Here is a 19,372-nt window from a genome sequence, read left to right on the forward strand (position 1 = left end):
AACACGATCGATGTCATAATTTACAAATAATTGATTATCTTCATTTAATCATGTTTGTGTTAGCAACTGACCCGTGCATACATGCATTTCTAGGGGCAGTGCTTATTTCAACAAAAGCTCCCGGAAACAGGTTGACCCTGAATGCATGAAAAAATTCTTGAAAGCATATTATAAGCAGCAATTACAGGCGATTTTATGAAATGCAGTACCCAACCAGCCGTGCAAAGCATCATACTCAAAACAAACTGAAAAAGCCCTGAAAAGTTGTTTCCAAGACGTCCTGAGGTTGTTATGAGGCCAGACAACAGGACTGGATTAGTGAAATTCTAGTACCAATAAAGGACGTCCTGAGGACATCATAACGTCCCCTGGGTGACCTACTCAGGACATCCTGAGGATGTTATTGTGTTGTCTGGGTGCATGGGCGAAATCTTCGCGTTCAACCATCTTTGTTTAAGAAAGGGGCTTTGATTTATATGGACAACCGAGTACAAACTGTATAGGAAGGGCGGCAATGCAATGGATTTGTAGAAATTCACTGAGGACTGCAGCAAGGGTTTCCTCTGTTTCCATTGTTTTTCACGTGTATGTTAAGGGCATTTAAAGGCGACTAGAAAACGGTGAATTAGACTTTGGTCTATCTTACATCTGTAATTGACAAAAGGAGCAACAGAAAGTCCATGGGCTGATGTATTAGAACGACATAGTCCACAGTACAAGGAATTTACACAGACTTGCGAATTTAAGTGAAATTCAGTGACGAATCTAGACCTTATGTTTAGCAAAGCACATCGGGAATTTTAATCGCTTATGAAGAGACGAGTAATGACGTGGTACCAATTCAACAGGAGGTCATACCCATATTCGAGCAATATGAATACCTGGGTGTATACATAAACAAAGGAAAGACCTACTCGGGCATTCACTAAGATAATTTAAAATTGAAATGAATGCAGCAATAATGAAAAACAAAGCAATTTGTAGCTACAATATGTATGAGGTGGTGCGAGTCCCAATGTCAAAGCGTGGCTCCAGCGACATCCAGCTCTGCATAAGGCAGTGCTCTAGAGCCAAAACAATTAAGTTGCCACTGAGCTCGTTTGATAGCGCTGTGGTCGCTGTGTGTGGGCGGATAGTATTTTAAGTGCTAAGCACTTTAGGGGAATGGGCTGTTGGCGTCTGTCACGCGTCATCTGTCGTAATCACGCTCAAAAATAAGTGCTCAAAACAGGGTCAAACTAGTGCAGAATTGATCAAAACCAGTTCAAAATAAACTAACATGATTCAGAATAATATATAAGACAGCAATAATCAAGCATCAAGCGCAATTTTTAGCAGAAACTCATTAAAATCGGTTCCAAAACACCACACAGTTACCAGCGCAGCGCAAGAGAGGGCGCCACCACCCCACAAGCGCTCAATTGCTGCTCCCTCATGCGCTACTCCAGCACTGGCGCATCACTGCTTCGCACTTCCCCATGTTTCACGTTAGTGGCGGTGCATTAGCGCTGGATTTGAACTACACAAGCGAGGGAATTTTTTGTTTGCTTTGGTTCTCGCGGAATTTCTCTTAAACACCGAAAAAGGAGTTACGCAAAGGCTGCAGCGCACCACAAGCAATTGATATTGACATTTTCGATAGTGCTCTAACACGCAGTGTTGACTAATCTGCCGCAAGTTCGAAAACTAAGAAGTTAAAAAATTTATCCAAAATAATTCGTAAGGAAAAAGACAAAACAAAAGGCGACCGTTTTACTTGCCCTTAACAACATTCAATTATTTGGATCAGCATAGAAGGATTATTTTTTAAAGCTCGGTGCATGACAGCTGGGACACTATAATATGCAGTTTAAGGAGACTAGAACATGTCGTATGTGTGTGTTTATGTACAGGACATCTTATGTATATATGGCACATATGGGGATATCAGAATTATTTATATGTCTGTATTAGAGCAAAAGCGTAAAGAATAAAAAAACAGAGTAGGCTTTTCAACATTTGTGCGACCTCTCTTTTGATGCCAAAGCGTCAAATGGCTCATTTAGCGAAAAATCCGGCGTCCTGCGTCCGTAGCAGTGAAGCCGCACCTCAATTCCCACTGACTGTGACGGCCACGGCACGAGCGCGCCTTGAAGTAGCAGCGGAAACCCTCTGCTCCACGCCAGGTGTTCCGTGAGGGGAGAGGACATCGTCGCGACGGGAGTCAACCTCACTCTCGGAAGCCGATGTTATCCACGCTTCCTTGTCCACGCAAGCTCTCGCCTGCGTTCTAACTGCGCCTAGGTAAGGTCAACTCCTTACTGCGCCACGCGTCTCAAGCACTCGCTCGCCCGCGAAAAGTTCTAGCACCCCCTTTCCTCAAGCAATTCATATCTACTGCGGAGCAGTGGGCGGGAGCGCAGCTCGAGGCCCAACGTTGAGGAGGCCATCCTGGAGCGGGCTCAGATTGTACAGGAGGCCTACTTCAAGTAGTTAGTCCCCCACCCTTTATCCCATTGCCCCCTTCCCTTTCAAGGGGGATAAATAAAGTTTTTACTAATTCATTAACTCGAAGGACTGCTCAGAGGCGTTCAATTGGGAATTAATGCTTTTCCATTTACAACTCATAAACCGAGCTTAGGTGTCCTCGGATTTTTTAGGGGCGAAGCACCTTAGGGCCGAGCCTTGTCCCCCCTCGTCATCGTCGTCGTCGTCGTCCGTAGCTCTGGTTTTCATGGAGTCCGCTAGGGGCGCTGCGGTGCACAAGGGCGTTCGTTCCCTACGCGCGCTCTCTTCCTCTCTTCAGCCATGGATGATGACGGTCGCTTCTGATTACGGGGCGCCCGCTATGGATGAAAAGGCGAGAGTGGCGGCTCAACTTCAAGTGGAGTCGAGGGCTCGCAAAGCTGCTGCAGCACGGCGACGCCGGCATGCGGACCCGGAGCTGAGGGCTCGCAAAGCTGGAGAACGCCGGCAAGCGGACCCGGAGCTGAGGGCTCGCGAAGCTCGCGCTTGAACGGAGTATCGGCGCCACCAACCTCAGGTAGAGAAAGCTTCCGGCGTTTTGCCGCCACTTCCCGCGCTCTCGCCGCCTCTGGGTCCGCTTGCCGGCGTCGCGCTTGAACCGAAATAAGAAGAAATAAACTTTATTATAACGTGAAAGGATGAATGTGGTTGGGACCCTTAGTCCAGGGCCCCAATGGCTGGCGCCACCGCTCTTGCGGAACCGAGCATCGGCGCCACCAACCTCAGGTAGTGAACGCTTCCGGCGTTTTGCCGCCGCTTCCCGCGCTCCCGCAGCCTTTGGGCCCGCTTGCCGGCCTCGGGGGATTCACGGTTACCGGAATGACCCCCGTTGCTTCGCCCACTCATCATCATTCACTTCGTGAATATGCGGTCTTTTTTGATCATGTCAATAAATATTGTTACGTAGTCAGATATGTAGGTTGGCGGTCACACGCACGCCGGCAAAAATTCTTGCTTATTGATGAAGAACTTCTTTCTATTTCCCTCAGTGCGTAAATAAAAAAGTTGGCTTTCTGCACCAAGCAATGGGACAGGCTCGAGTAAGTACTTTGTTTGAATTTCTTTTTTTTATTTTCCTGAATGCTTTCGCGAGCAGATTTCCTCCGTGGTATTTGTTTATTATTTCTTCTCGTTTTCTGCAGTGCAAAAGATTACGGGGGACTATTTCTAAAGTGCGTCTAGCCAGCCCAAGGTCCCCCAGCGGCACCAGCGGCAGCAGTGGTGCCATATGCGCCACCAGGTCTGGCTCCGACGTAGCGGCCGGGTGTCACTTTCCCTGCTCCAGGTGCCGCGGCGGGTGCAGCGACAGGCTTGGCGTTGAACACGGCATCGGCGCTGGCTCCGGGGGCGGTGCCGGGCTCGTTAGTGTCCACGGTAGCACGGAAGCCATTCGCGTCAGCCACGTACGTCACGGTTCGGTAAAGGCCGTTGGCGTCGCGGTAGCCGTACGAACCGGTCTTAGCATTGCTGGCGTCGCCTTGTTCCTTGTGGAAGAGCTGGGTGCCAAACTCGTCCGTGCTGTCATAGCCGAAGCTGTATGGCTGAGGGGGCTGGTGAAATGAAAATAGAGACAACAATCATCGAAATTTTGTGAACAAGTATTACCTTATGACGAGGTGCACAATACGACATATGATGAATCTGTGCTTAATAATACTTCTACGAGGATGTTATGTCGAGATATGTGCTACGCTTGTAAATGTACCATCATAGCACGTGGTTTCAGATTGCTGAGTGATACGTGTCGTTTCTCCCAAGCCTTCCCTTAAGTGCGAGTATGCGAAAATATATATCTACTAATGCTGACTCGAGGCAACTACTATCTAAGCGTGTCGCGATTACTGCAGATGAATTACTACAAATTACAAATTAGCACGGGCACTGTTTGAACGACCTAAAACAAAAATATGTGGTGTTTGCTTTTTGGTATGATCGGAAAAAATGGGTTGCTACAAAGCCCAACATCACAACTATTTGGACTGCACACGCTCACATAACAAATTACTGTTAGTTATTATATTGTTTCAGTTTCTTGATTTACTGTAAAAAGTGTACGTGACAACTGAGCTGAACTTATATTCACTAATGTTGCGAAGTGCAGCTGGGAGTCCAGCTTTCTTTAGCAGAAGTGACAGAGCATGATTTTTCAAGACGAAGCACATACGAATGAAGGGCCTCCAGCACCACCTTCGGCTCCTGCGCCTCCAGTGAACCCAGGGCCAGCAAAGCCTCCTCCGGCCGCTGCTTGGGCGCCGTAGCGGTTCTCCGAGGAGACACAAACGGCGGCACCGACGAGCACGAGAGCCTTGATTGCGGGAACAGAGGCATCACACAACCATTTCAAGACGAGCTCTCGACTGAACCTTCATATCAGAACCGTAGAATGGATTTCCCACGTTTCACTACCATATCGGGCTTGCCTCTCAGCGCAAACTTTCAATTAGCGTACTCTTAGACACCGAGTCATAAGCACATGCATGGTTTCCTTTACAGGTTACCTGCGTCATGCGCTCCTCATGGCTCAGCTCTTAGATTGCCTAAGCCTATTTTTATTCCTCAGTAAAGTTTTTTAAGGTTCCCTGCATCGACTACTCAGCACTCAGCCTCTCACGGAAACACGAAGCTGCCAGATGTTTAGGTTACTTGATGTTGTATAGATGAATGCTTTCGAAATAATTCAATCGTGTCGCTGCAGAATATGCTCTAGAGAAATACTACCGCTAATTAGGGTTTAACTCGGCAAAGGTCATGCGTACTAGGTTATACAGTGAAACGCAAGGCCAAGTGAGTTTTAATACTTTGTCCCCAGTCATTAATTCTCCCCAGACATCACGTAAACTGCGGAACTGGGTAATCACAAAAACGTGGACATATTTTATGTGCATATGATCCCTCTCTATACGACCCTCCCTGTTACCCCACCCGCAATAATGTCTTAATACCGCTGCGGGGCTTATGAAATAAAGAATAAAATGAACAATGGCCCCATTGAAGGAGCAACGTTAACCCAAGATACACACGGCAAATCTAGCGTGTATTGGTAAGCACAACGACAATACGAAGACACTCATGGTACGCCCACTGTGACACGACTGTGATGTAGATGCTTCATATAATGAAGTCCGACTGGGAATAGCTCAACTGCGATGCTGAGAAGGACAGCAGCGATGTGACCATGGGGTCACTGGCTGCGCTCTCAACTGTCGAGGGGCACTACGCGTTGTATCGCCAACTTTGGTGAATAAGACTGACTATTTCGATTCTACCGTGACACAAAGATTTTCCAATTTCTATTTCGAATCATTTTATATTGTGCCAAACACACATGGGAAATGGATGCTAGGGCAAAAAGCTAGTTTAAACAACTTGCCTAGGCCCTGGACACCGTGATGTGGCAGGAGTTTCAACATATCACATTTCGTTGTTAAGAAAGAACACAAAAGCACTTTATAAAGGATAAAAAAGTTCAATATTTCACAAAGTATTATAATAATTACACATTAGTGAACGTAGATCGGTAAAGCAGACAATTATGATGAAGGTATAGGTAAAATGCAAGAGAATGCATGACAAAACGATACAAAAGGATATGTTTTCACAAGGTACTGTCATTGCGCAATAATACAAGAAAGCAAACAAGGATAACAAACAACATTCAGAATATACCTAGAATACTAGCCGTTGAAACATAGGAAAAAAAATTTCGTCAGGGGAATTGCGCATCAATAAAATGTTGCCTTAGTTGGCTTAAAGTGTAATGATGAATGTCGGTATACTTAATTAATATAAGGGCTATGTTGTGTTCTAACATCTGCAATTTATAATTTGTGTGGTCGCTTCGGAGGAACCATGTAGGATCACTCCTAGTGTTAACACGTTTCTTGTGAAATTGTAATGATGCGAGTCGTGTTAGAAATTCCCGAAATGCACTGGATGAGAAGCGGAAGTAACGTAAAATGCGTAATTCATAGCGCGATATCAGTCCTGCTGCAGATGAAAGCTTTTTGCAAATCTTATTAATGTGAGTGTCCCAGCTAAGGTTAGAGCAAAATGTGGCACCAAGTATCTCGTGTTCGTCAACTAATTCTATTTCTTGCCCATCACGCATGATAGCGTTGTTTAAATTGGGAAGTTTTTTGCGCAGAACAACAGAGCTTTAGCTTTTGCGGATTGATTTGTAGCCCATTAGATAGGCACCAAGAGAGTAGCCGGTTAAGTAAGTTATTACATTTTACTGTCAAGTCATCTGCGCTCAGTCCAGAAAGTAGCACAGTAACGTCATCCGCCTATATAATGAAATGTGTTGTTGTATCGGGAGTGACAATGTCATTAATAAAGGCGTACGTTAAATAAGAAAGGTATCAATACGCTGCCCTGCGGGACCCCACTTAACACTGTAAGGAATAAGCTCGCGCTCCGCCAGTGCATACTGATTGGTCGTTGTTAACGAATAGAATCTATAGTTAAGCCCCTCCGCCATCTTGTTTCTACATTTCTCCTAGCCTGGTCTTAAGCACGATGTAAAGTGTCGTGTTGAGCACTACACCACAGCGTTAAGTTACTGGCACTAAAGCTTCATTTTGCTAGGACATTACATAACTGAAGTGAAACAAGTGACCTTGGTACATTACAATTGCTTATCATCAGCTCGTAAAAGCACATTAGCGCTGTTAAAACTGCCAAGCTCAAACGACCGAAATGAACGTTCGCTGCACCTGCCCAGGGATCCCCTAAATGCTTACCTTGATTGTCATATCCATTATTTATTAGTATCTAGCCCTGCGAGGTGCTGTACACGCTGTGAAACGAGCGCCTGCAAGTGAGTGATGTCCTGAGAGCCGCTGCCTCTTTATATGCAGCTCGCGTAACTTGACGCAACCAGTGCTGTCAATGTAAAGAGCGAATGCGAGGCGGCGCTTCTTTCTTCTCCCTGCAGCGTGGCCATTCAGAAAGAACCGCAGTCATAACGAGATATTCTTGCTTTTCGCTACTTGTGAGTCGTGCTTTGTTACGTGATGACATGGTCTTTCGGTCAGCTAGCGCTTTCGGGGAAACAGGAGGCGCCCAGTTGCCTGCAAGCTTCCAGCTGGACGGTACGAGAGTTTCAAAAGAGAATATATCTCGAAATTCGCACGTTATTTACTTTCCTGAAAATGAGTTTTGCGAAAACTGGGAACGTTGACAAATATTTAAGGAAGTGAACTTTCCATTTAGAATATAATTTACTTGGTTGCTCAGAAAACGTCCGAGCCGGTTTCCATATTAAGCGTGTACCTGTTACCGCAGGGACCGGGAATGATATTTTTTTCCCCTGTAATGTTTCAACAACGTGTGTCCTTATTTCAGGGCTAGTCATAAGTGCCTGTCTTTGTATAACATAATAGTGAGAATCTAGGTCACTGTTCAGACGAAACGTTTCTGCGCACTGCATATTTGCCTTCGCAAATAAACAAAAAATAGCAAATAATCAGCACAAGTCGAGATGAGCAGCATTAGAGCAGTTGCTATGTGTGTTCTGTCCTCCTAACTTACCGTGGGTTAGTGGTAGGCAGTATCGTTGCCGTAGCTTGCCTAAATGTGGTAGTAATTCATTGCGTGCTTCATTCGATTTTCATTTGTTCCCGTACACATGTAAAGCTGCCTTGTCATTTCCGGCGTCACCTATTAGGCAAGGATTACAGAATGGTTGCTGGCATCAGAAGCATATATGCTAACATTTTAAACAGCCAACTATATATAAAAAACGGCGTAGGAATACAAACGGTCAGCACATAAAAGGTAGCATGGTAGATAGAAAAGCTATTTTACAAAAAGTTAAGACACTTTTCTAGGTAGTACTTACTGAAACTTGCAAAGAACGAATGGCACATGCCACAGCTTGTTGGCATGCAAGGACTACTCTCACACAAAGTGAAGAGAAAACTTCGCTGCACTTTGAGACATCGGCTACTCCTATTTGTTTTGTGTTCCCGCAATGAAGAATGAGCACGAGAAAAAATATTATCATATGTCAACCCTATTTGTAGGGATACGCTGTACTGGTGGGTAGGAACACAGAAAGGCGGGAAATGAAAGAACATGTTTGGTCACGCACGGTTAGGGTTTGTTAGGTTTGATTATAGAATAGGTTTTAGTAGAATCAGCTCCGTTTTAATTTGCCGACAAAATATGGGGCCGATATTCGCCCTTTTGGAATTTGAGGCGTTTCAAACACCTCTTTCGAGTCGAACATTACAATTAACTAACTTATAAGGCAGACCCTGTTTTCTAGTGTCTTTATTTTTTTCAGTACCCTTGTATATCTATTGATATTGTAATACTTATGTTTAATAAATTATTCTTCTAAACATGTCATGCGTGGGCTCACCGACCATTCCTTGTCTCCGGGCAACGGCCTTGTAGCTTATCGCTTATGGCAGAGTTTATTTGGTGCCTGCCTAGTTTTTCTTTCTTTCTTGATTTCGTTTCTATTTTTGCACTTTCAATTGCGATGATTCAGCAATTGAAATGGCAATTGCCGCGTTATACGCCTACTCTGTAGTGCGATAATATTCGTGTAATATTGACTAGTTTCTTACCATGAGTACGTTTCCCTATTTTTAGTTCTCATTACAACTGTACATCTTGTTTGGTGTACTGATCTTTCAGCTATTGCGTTGTGTGACTAAATAATTTGTTACGCTGATGCTTTTCTTGCCTTGTTGTATAACGCTTGTTTTACGTTGATGTAACAGTATATTTCCCCTTATTCAATGCCTTCCTGAAGGCCTCGATGATATTCATAAAGAAAAAGATTTTTTAAATCAGGTAAAAAACATGCGTACAGCCCTCCGACAGATCAGAGGCGGAGTTTTCGCGGAATCTTAGGCAGGGAAGTCGCCATAGCGGGTGAGAGCCCGCTGATAGTGGCAGGGGACTTCAATGCCCCGCACGTGCCCTGGGGGTATGATAGACAAACGGCGAAGGGTGTGAACTTAGTCAGGACGGCAGAACACTGCGCGTTGACCCTAGTAGTGGACCCCCACTTTTAGACGAGGGACGCGATGCCACACCTGGCCTTTGTTAGAAACATTAATGCAGCCTGGACAAATTTGCGGGAAAATCTAGGGAGCTACCATCATATTGTTGCGTTATCAATCAGGATCAGAGCGGGCCCGCTTAGGATATCCAAAGGACGTTGATTGGGATCTCTTCTGAAAGATGCGGGACGAGGATGAGGACTCGCGCAGGTCAAGCGAGACGTTGAAAGGGCCACCTCGGAAATATCCACGGAGCTCGAGACACCCAGGATGGACGCGCGCCTGGCGCATCTCCTGGAGGCCAAGAGGTCTGTGCTGGAGAGGTGGAAAACGCAAAGGCTAAACCGCAGGCTGAGAAAAAGATTGCGGAGCTTAATAGCAGCATAGAGGAACGCTGTCTGGAGCTCAACATACAACAGTGGAGCGAAGCCTGGTCGGCAGCAGACGGGCGAATGCGCACGGGGGGACAATAGAACCTTCTTAAGCACCTGCGCGATGATTAAAAGACCAAGGGTAAGCAAAGGGTCGCCATAAATTGACTAGTGCGTAAGGAAAAAAAGGGGAGGGGAATTTCGATGCGTCCCTTCTCCGAGATCTGGCACGGAAGTATCTTCCGGTTGGAAAGGATGGACTACGGCAATGCCCTCAATAAGGGATGGGGGGGGGAAGACGCCCCAAAGATCGATGATTCATTTTCGGAGGCAGATATCAGTGATACCGGGCCGGGTAGAACAGTTTTTTTCACGGGCTCGGGCCGGGCTCGGGTACGGCGTGTGCTTTTTGACCCGGGCCCGGGCCGGGCTCGGTTTTTTTTACGTGGGCCCGGGCCGGGCTCGGGCTTTCTGGTGGTGTGCATGTAACGTGCAGCGAGTTATTCTCGGGCGTCTCAATTCTGAAAAACATTATTTTTCGGTCTGGGGGCCGGGTTCGGGCCGGTTTCGAGTCGGGCTCGGGCCGGGCTCGGGCCTAAGGTAAAGGAGTGGCGGGCCGGGCCGGGCGGGTAACGTAGACTATTTCCGAGCCCGGGCCGGGCCCGGGTCTCACCATAAAAGTTTTGATCGGGCTCGGGCGGGCAGCCCACCGTAAAAACGGGCCCGGGCCGGGCTGAAAAAATCGACCCGTGCAGTGCTCTAGTACTGATTCCTAAGGCTGGAAAGCCCCCAAGCCTCGACAACCTCCGGCGCATTTCGCTCACGTCTTGTTTAGGTAACGTTGCCGAGCACGTGAAACACAATAGAATCTCGAAACACACAGAGCGCGAGGGCTTGTTCCCGTACAATACCGTAGGGTTTAGATCATCACTTTGCACGTATGACAACATGCTACTGCTTAAGAGGCAAGTTATTGACAACAGGACTAGAGACGTCAGGGGCATTCTTGCACTAGACGTGTCCAAAGCCTTCGACACCGTGTCGCACGACTTCACCTTAGACGAGATTTCGGCGTTGAACTTGGGAGGTAGACGTTTTGCGTTTGAGGAGTCCTTCCTGAGGAGCAGGACGGCGGTCGTCAAGGTGGGGCAGAATAAATCAGAACCATTTCGGTTAGGAAGTAGAGGTGCGCCACAAGGGGTAGTGATCTTCCCGCTCCTGCTTAACATTGCAATGCACGGGCTCTGAAAGTGACTGGCCGCCTTAACAAATGTGGTACACGTGCTGTACAGCGACGACATTACGATCTGGTGCCCGGGAGGCTCGGAGACGGCTGTGGAACAATCGCTCCAGGAGGCCTTGGACGTTACCGAGTACTTCCTGGAGGGCACGGGTCTCCGACTCTCCCCGACCAAGTCAGAGCTCATGTTATACAGACCGGCAAGGCAGGGGGTTCAGGGGCCCGTGCCGCTCGAGCAGATCCCCATAGATGTGTACACGCGGGACGGTCCCCAGGGTGAATTCAATCAGACTTTTAGGATTGTTGCTCGATGCCAGGGGTTCTAATGCCAAAACCATAGCGCAACTGACCGCCAAAACCAAGAATATTCTTCCAAAACCGAGAATATCCTTCCACTGATCTCGATCTTGTCCATCGGGTCTCTACTAAAGATAAGGGAAAGAAAAACTTAATTGGAAGATTCTGTTCTTGAACAAAAAAATCATGATTTCATCAGCAACGCACCGAAGCAAGGCTCTGACCAAGTGACATCGGCAGATGTGACAGCAACTTCCCTATATTTTTTAATGACCACTTTACACCACAAAGTATGGCACTCTTTTCCAAAACATTAGTGCTAAACAAAAGCTAACAACTGGAAGCGTTTGTGGACGGATATATGTCAGATTAAGGCTAGAAAGACAAATGAGAGCCGCGTTTGTTGCATTACTAAGGGGTCTGACCTATCTGTTTTGAACTAACCGTCTCTATTCCCACCCTTATAAGTCATTACCATTCACCATGGATTCTTACCTGTCAACATCTTCGCTGAATAAGTTCATGTCGCGTGACTACCATTAAATCCTTCACTTCAATGCTAGAAGTCTCTGCAAGCATTTGGATGATTATCAGAGCCTTCTTTCAACACTTCCCAACACAAACAATAATATGTGTCTGAAACCTGGCTAAGTAATGATGACAAGGACCTATTCCGCTTTAACTCATACGTTTCTGAGGATTCCCACAGGGAGAAGAGTAACAACGATGGTGCACCTATATTATTGCGATAGCAATTATATGGGCACTCCAAGCACATTTTGCCGTCGCTGCCGTCGTGAGGTTCTGTACAAAGCCCAATGGCGATGAAATCGTCGCCGCGCGCCGTATGCTGTATGCGCGAGTGAAATCGCGTTATGGACGAGCACTTTCACGGAGAGCGAACGCACGGCGTAGAGCAAACGCGACGTCTTCGTCTTGTGAAAGGACGTGGGGGGATTGGAGGGAGAGAACGGAGGCGACGGTTAGCTGCGGCACCAAATGTGTACCTTGCGACCGGGCGCAAGGCTAACTGGCGACTCAATCTCCCACGCGAAAGGAGAAAAGCAGGAAGGCAGCGCGGTAGGGAGGGTGTGGGGCTTATATTCTGCCACCAACTACGTAGTTGTACTTACGCGGCTGCGGGCTGTCGCGCGTACCGTATCTTGAAAGCAATCTTCACACGGCTCTTAACGTATGCGCTGTGCTTTCGGCACTCAGTTTTCGTTGAAGCGATAGACCGCATGAACTTTCGCTCGCTACTGCAACCGTGGTTGTCTGCGGTCATCGAGTGTGTATTATTCAGGTTTGCTTGTGCGCGCTGACACCAGGCTTGTTAACCCTTTATTGACAAGTGTTGCCTACAGGCAACATACCAGAAAAAAATCTTCTCACCCAGTTTCAGCGTTAAGTACGAAGTTCTTGGCTAAATATCTTCGGCCAACACTGAATGACAGGCAGCAATCATCATATATTGGTTTAGAGCAGTAAAACTGGATGAGGAAGAAGTTTGGCACGCGACTCACTGTCTTTTGAAAACGAGGTCAGAGGAGCAACGCCGATGCAAGGTATATAGCTGCAGTGGTGTCACACATGTGATGTAGAGCAAATGAAATGTACACCTATGGTTCACATATGATGAGAGCTGTCTGTAAAAATTGAAAACGAAGCCTTAGGTGCCTTGGGGTGAAGCCCACTTCCAATTTCTCGCCTGGGGTTTGTGGGGATTGAGGGTTGCGCCGGCATGATTGCGCGCGCTTCGCCTGCTCTGCCATCCCTCGCCATCGTTCCCCGCTGGCCTCCTTCTCCGCCCGCGCCGCCTAACCGGTTCCCGCGGTGGCGCTGCGCACGCGGCGGTTGGCGGTGAGGGCGGAGCGTTGACGTCACGACGCGGCCGGTTGTCGGTCGCAAGCGGCGAAGCGTGAGACTTCTCTCCGGGACCAGCGCACGGTACGTTCATGCTTTTCTCTCGTCCGCCGACACCTTTGTGACTAGGACTGGAGCTCGCGCACGGTGCCTTTGCCCGTGCGGGGAGCGCGTACTTTGTGCTGATCCTTTCCCGACGCTAAGCCGACGAGCGGTGCCATTAGTGCTCGCTCGAGGTCGTACCTCGCCGAGCCGCAATTGCCGAAAGCCTAAGCCGAAGGATATTGCCCGTGCTCTCGCGAGTTGACCCATTGGTTATCGCCACAGCAAGTAGCATAGCCGCCGGGACTTTTCCTAGCGGCGTGTCCCAGCTTGAGCCTGTGCTCTCGCCGCGACGTGCTATAGGCGCCTGTTATTGTATTTTCGCCCTGGTGCGGGACCCCTTTGGCTCCCCTCCGTGCGGGCGTCTGTGCAGTGCTGGTGCCGACGGTTTCAGTAAACGGTTTCCGTCAACTCAGGGCTTTACTGTGTTTTTGCGTGCGTCGCTCGGTAGCCCCTTGCGGCCTCTGAGCTCGCGCGCGAGCGGTGCTGGAGGAGACGGCTGACGCGGCCCTGTGGCTCGCTAAGCTCGAACCCGCGGTGGTTAGTCTCCTGTGAGACACCGAGAACCCATTGGTTTTCCCTCTATTGCTGAGAAAAATTGTACAAAATATTTTTTCTTTTTGTGAATTATGCCTATTCTTGATGTGTTTTGTACATTTAGATAGAATATAATTATTTTTTCTGGCTATTTATATGTCTCGTCCTTAAAGGGTTAATTCAGTTAGTAAGCGAATGTCTCCAAGTTTATACAGCTGATAAAACTACTATCCTTACTCCGTATAGCTCTACTAATTTGCTATCGAAATAGATGCTTCGCCTTTCGGGCGAAACTCTCGAGGATGGAGGCCTTAGCCTCCAGAAGATGGGTGAGGTGGCTATCCATGCGTTCAACTGGGGCATCTGTAGTTACCACCCGAGTGGCCGTTTGAACGTCAGTACGTAGCGCTTGCATCCAGGTGTTGATGCCAGCAATGCCTTCCGCTGAGGCAGCATCAATGCGTATCTTACGAAAAGCATCCCAGTCGCTAATGGCACATTCTTTAGTGGGGGCAGGGGCGGCAGCCAGTTGGGGTAAAGATATAACAAGGATGTAATGGTCGCTGCCCAGGTCCTGATGTATATTGGTCCAGTGTGCATTATTGATATGTTTGATGAAGGTGAGGTCTGGTGTAGAGTCCCGGGTAGTGGAGGTACCGAGGCGTGTGCAAAAGGAGGGATCCGTGATAAGGGTGAGGCCTAAGTCGTGGTAATCTTGCCAGAGATTGCGAGCTGCAGCTTCCGGGCGAACGTAACCCCAGCCTGCATGGGTGAGGTTGAAATCACCGCCGATGAGGATAGGGTGTGTTCCAGCTACGTGAAGAGCCTTCTTAAAGAGGGTGAGGAAGCGATACTTTGCTCTGTCCTTGGGGCTATTGTAAATGTTCAGAAGGACGATGCATTCTTTCCGTTTACGAATGGGAATTAGTCACAGGTCCTTGTCTGTGTGAACGTTCGTGCACATTAACGCAGCCAACCCTTAGCTTGAGTAGTTGCGCTCTTGCGCGACGAGGCAACTACGACCGCGAACACACGGCGGGAACGTTCCATTTGCGACGCGCTGGTCTGGATGCTGCTTGAGTAGGTGGCGACGAATCAGCAGACGAGCGTCATCAAGCTTGCTCAAAATTTCAGGGCAAGCACAGTCGTTATGAGTGCAAGTTGAAGCGAGTCGATCAGCCTCTTCATTTCCGGCGATCCCTACGTGCGAAGGTATCCATTGAGCGACGAGAGATACCCCACGTGATAAAATTTTGTTGGCAGAGTCAGTAATGCTGCGCACAATGGGACAATCAACCTGACTGCGTTGTAATCTGCTAAGGGCAGCGCGGGAGTCCGTAAGTATGACAATCTTCGATGTGGTTAACTCCTCTTGCACGTATTTCAGTGCAACATTAATTGCTGCTAGCTCCGCAGTTGTTGACGAGGCTGGATGGGGTATATGAAATATACGTCGTACTTGAGTTGAAGGGCAGAAAAAAGCTGCAGAGGCACCTTGACCGTCGCTGTGTACGTCTTGCGGTGGCTTCGAGACACTTCAGCACCTGATATTGGAATGTCCCGCTTTCAGTGCGCAACGCATATCGCTAGTGAGGGACTATCATCTCCTTGGCCTGCGGCGTATGACTCTAGATGAATGTTTATACCCCAGTGGTTGTGCTTCTCGACGTGATCAAGCTCATCGTGCTCTCCTTACTTTTCTAGAAGCAACGAACTTAGGGACACGTTTGTAACCCAGCAACAATTTCTTTTACTTTACATTCTTTAGTAGCTTCACCTGCAGCGACGGGCCCTACTGTATGTTTTACTTTATTCTTTGAGATTTGTCATCTCGCTCTTCCTTTCCTCCTTCCTCCCTTCCTTCCTATCTTTCCTTGTATGTTTCGCTCGTCCTTTCTGAAGAGTAGGCAGACGTTGTGCCCCTTCTGGTGGCAGTTGCCAGCCTTGCTCCTCGCTTTCTCTTTCCTGTGTATATGTTTGCAAATCAAATAATTAAAATTGGGAATTAATTCGAGGAATAGGTGTTCGATGTGAGGACTATGCAGATCATGTTGAATAACAGGGATACGACACCTTACTAGGGTGGAGACCCGGCGAAGAGGGTGAGTGGTATGGAAGGTTTGATGACCAGGGAGCGTGGTGGGGGCGTTATTGGTTTCTTGAAGTTGGATAGCATCCGGGTGGTGGGTATGTTGGCGTAGGTATTGATTAAGTACCGGTTGTTTCTGGTGAAAGCCTCGGCAGTTCCACGACCAAATGAGGGTGTCTTGATTAGTGTGAGCAATGATGGGCGATGGTGGATGTCGCCATCGGTGTCCCGGAAGGGTCGCAGACGGGGGCGGATTGATTAGGAGGCTCGAGAATATGATTTTCCAGGTTTGTAACTCGTTGGACAATGCCAATGAGTGCGCTCTGGATGGAGTCCAGTGCATGTTGGAAAGTGCTCACCGTTGTTTGAAGTGAGATGAGCATGTCTAACTTCAGAGCGGACCTGGCCCTTGGCTCCATCTTGCAGGGCTCTCTTCTTCGGGGCGGGAGATGTGGGGGCTTCTTGACTAGGGGCAGGGGCTTTTGAGCGATAGGTGTAGGGGCTGGTGTTTAGGATTGTTTAAGGTCTCTAACCTCCTGCGTGAGTTTAGTTACGAGATCACGTAGGATGGCGTTCTCGCGCTTAAGGTGAGCTATTTCTGGGTTATCTGGTGAGGGAGGAGGGGATGAGGCATATGTGTTGGTGATTTGACGACCCTCTCGTGAGGTGCCCTTGAGGGCCTTTGCGAAGCTCACCTTGTTCTTGTTGGTAGATGTGATGCGTGATGCCGATGCAGACCGGGATCTTGAGCGTTGTTTCCTGGATCGAGATGGAGTTCTCGAGCGGGAACGGCTCCCCCTTGACGGTGTTCGCGAGCGTGACCTGGTTCTGGTGTTGAAAGTGGAGGGGCCGGCTTGTTGATAGGTGGCTTGGCTGGTCGCTCGTCATTCCCCGATACTCTTGTGAATGACGTGTGGGTTTTTATAACGAGCGGCACAGCTTTTGTCCGCTGTGAGATGGGGACCACCACAGAGGGAGCATCTCGGCTTACAATTGTGATCCGCGGAGGGGGTTGCGGGCACCGCAGCCCCGGCTTATCTTGTTATTTGGGTAGGGACAAACGTCCATACGGTGTCCGAGGCGGCCACATTGATATCAAATGTCAATTTGCTTCCAATATAGCGAACATGGGAGTAAGGTGGAGCCGTAGCGGACCTGAAAAGGCACATCTGGTCCGTAGAAAGCGATGATCACCGTTGTAGTAGAGGCGATGCGCTTGGCTGCTAAGGCTGTCGGGTTTCGGGCAGTGACAATTTTGTTGTGGATCCGTGAGTGGGATCCCACAGATGACCCCCTTCGTCGTGTGCTCAGCTGCAGCTTCGTAGGCATTCCCCTCGTGGGTGACGCCATTCACTTGGATAGAGCTGATGCGAGCGTACCGGTCTGCATGGTCCGAGTGAGGTGTGCTGACGACAACAATGTTTTGTTGCGTATTCGGGCAGGCAGTGTCTTCTAAGGATTCGTCCGTGAGTTTGCCTGCTTGGAGAATGGCTGCGGTCACCCCAGGACTGCCGATCTTTGCTATATGAAGGGCGCCCTTGGGGCGGATGACAATCTTGATATCCTCCGTCGGTAGCGGTGGCATGCGGCCCGCCTTCAAAACTTGAGTTTTAACTGGCTGCCTCGCCCGAGAGCGGGGCCGGTTACTTGGGGCTTGAGATGATTCATCGGTCGCAGTCAAATTATCCGTGCCGCGTTTCGAGCGGCGGGATCGAGCAGTGAGCCAGCCAGACTGGGCGGTCACTTCTTCCGGCGAAATATCCTGGCCGGCGACATGGACATCCATAGTGAAGACGGCGGCCACACGCCACGCCTCCGCTACGCAGCCGGTGCAGTCGGAGGCCTAACGACCGGCGAGCTAGGCTTAGTGCGGCGGCGACATGGCGGGTGGACAAAAATATGCGGTTCCCAGGAAAATGGAACGTCCAACTGAAAACGAAGTGTCCACAGAGTCCGGAGAACTTCACGAATCGTTCGGTGAAGAGTTTAGGTAGTTATAATCACAGAAAAAACCTACGAAAACATTTGAGAAAGCCGGAGCCGACATGAGCACGTCCGCACTCCTCGCCCTCTTCTTCCTGCCACCTTCTGGGCACTAATGCAAAAATATTTGCAAAAGCAAGCACTTACACGTAGGCATGGACAACGTTTGAAGTTCATTCCGTATATTTTTCAGAAAGATCGAATGGCTATTTAGAAAATTATATGTAAAATTTACGGTTTCTAAAAGGCTACGTTTGCAGGTGCCTTAACTAGACGGCGCTACCATACTGAGGGAGGTATAGTTCCTCCGCATAGGTCCGCCATCTTGCCCGCCGACGCATCCGTGTTAAGCAGAAGAGCACTCCTCTTGAATTGCAGCATACCGCGCGGCTCAGCTATGGTCCCTAGAATATTGGCTAGTCTGCTGTCCTCCGACGGGAGCGAGGACTCTTTCCGAATGACGGTAGCGGTCGCGCTGCGAGCAGTCCTCATGCTAGGGCGCGGCGCTCGGCCGCCCGGCTGCGTGCTGGCGAAGCGCCCTCGCGTTCGACGTACTTTAGCCATTCATTTCTTTTTATGATTTTCTGCCACCGCGTACTTGTGCCGCCTTAGAGCAATATTTGTTACGGGTGTGATGACGTGTTTTAACTGCGTTATGTGGCATACATTCGAGAATACGTTTTTAATAGCCGCATCACAAGCATGCCTGTGGAGTAAGGATACGACTCTTCAACCTTGCTCGCCGACTGCCTCAAAGCCAAATGAAAATAAAACAATGACCACTTTGTTCAGATAATTTTTTTAGATTAAGCAATAATTTAATACCACAATACGGTTTCCTCCGAACATAAAGCGACTGCACAGCCTTGAATAAGTTGAGCACTGAATTTATCTATTCTTGCAATACTGCCAGCTGCCCTTTGGCAGTTATGGCCGGAGTGGTTGAAAGTAAAAAAAAAGACATGAGGTACAGGTCTGCCATTTAGCATACTAAAGGGTTAAAAATAGCCCAAGCTCGTTCAAAACCTATGCAAGACAAAGTGGAAGTACTTCAGTTAAGAGTGAGCAAACAGCAAAAGAATATAAAATAAGAATGAAGAACCCTTAGAAACAGTGTAAACAAGTTACAGCAAACAACAACCAATGAATGGGTGTGTTTGCCTTTAAGAGTAGAACGCGACCAACGTTATCGGACCCGTTCGCATCGCATCGTTCGCGTACGGCAAGTAGACTTCATTCACGCAACACAGAACATGGACAGCAGCTTACAAACCCAAGCTGACACGATCCCCTAAAGTCGGCTTCACTATTAAACTGAAATGCATTGCTGGAAAGACGTTTTTCAGGGGCAATAAGTGGTCTATAT

The 19,372-nt window shown here is 48.4% G+C and overlaps 1 protein-coding gene across 1 annotated transcript; it reads right to left on the reverse strand.

Annotated features, from left to right (window-relative positions):
* Nucleotides 1–3,683: 3,683 nt before the first annotated feature.
* Nucleotides 3,684–16,911, reverse strand: LOC125943444 (pupal cuticle protein 36a-like). The gene is made up of 4 exons (XM_049662766.1): nt 16,719–16,911; nt 16,578–16,630; nt 4,670–4,810; nt 3,684–4,055 (listed from the first exon to the last, which is right to left on the reverse strand). Exons 1-4 carry the CDS (start codon nt 16,909–16,911, stop codon nt 3,684–3,686), a joined length of 759 nt encoding a protein of 252 aa, XP_049518723.1.
* Between the last annotated feature and the right edge of the window lie 2,461 nt (nt 16,912–19,372).

This window comes from Dermacentor silvarum, chromosome 2 (genome assembly GCF_013339745.2).
Source record: "Dermacentor silvarum isolate Dsil-2018 chromosome 2, BIME_Dsil_1.4, whole genome shotgun sequence".
In the NCBI taxonomy this organism is placed as follows: Eukaryota; Metazoa; Arthropoda; class Arachnida; order Ixodida; family Ixodidae; genus Dermacentor; species Dermacentor silvarum.

Excerpts from the sequence above, each read along its gene's own strand:
- LOC125943444 (XM_049662766.1), bottom strand. The coding sequence starts at position 16,911 with ATGACGAGCGACCAGCCAAGCCACCTATCAACAAGCCGGCCCCTCCAC. Across the intron at positions 4,811-16,577 it reads ACGCCATCCTACGTGATCTC|GCTCTCGTGCTCGTCGGTGC; the intron begins GTAACTAAACTC and ends CCCGCAATCAAG. Across the intron at positions 4,056-4,669 it reads GTGCTGGAGGCCCTTCATTC|CCCCCTCAGCCATACAGCTT; the intron begins GTATGTGCTTCG and ends TCATTTCACCAG.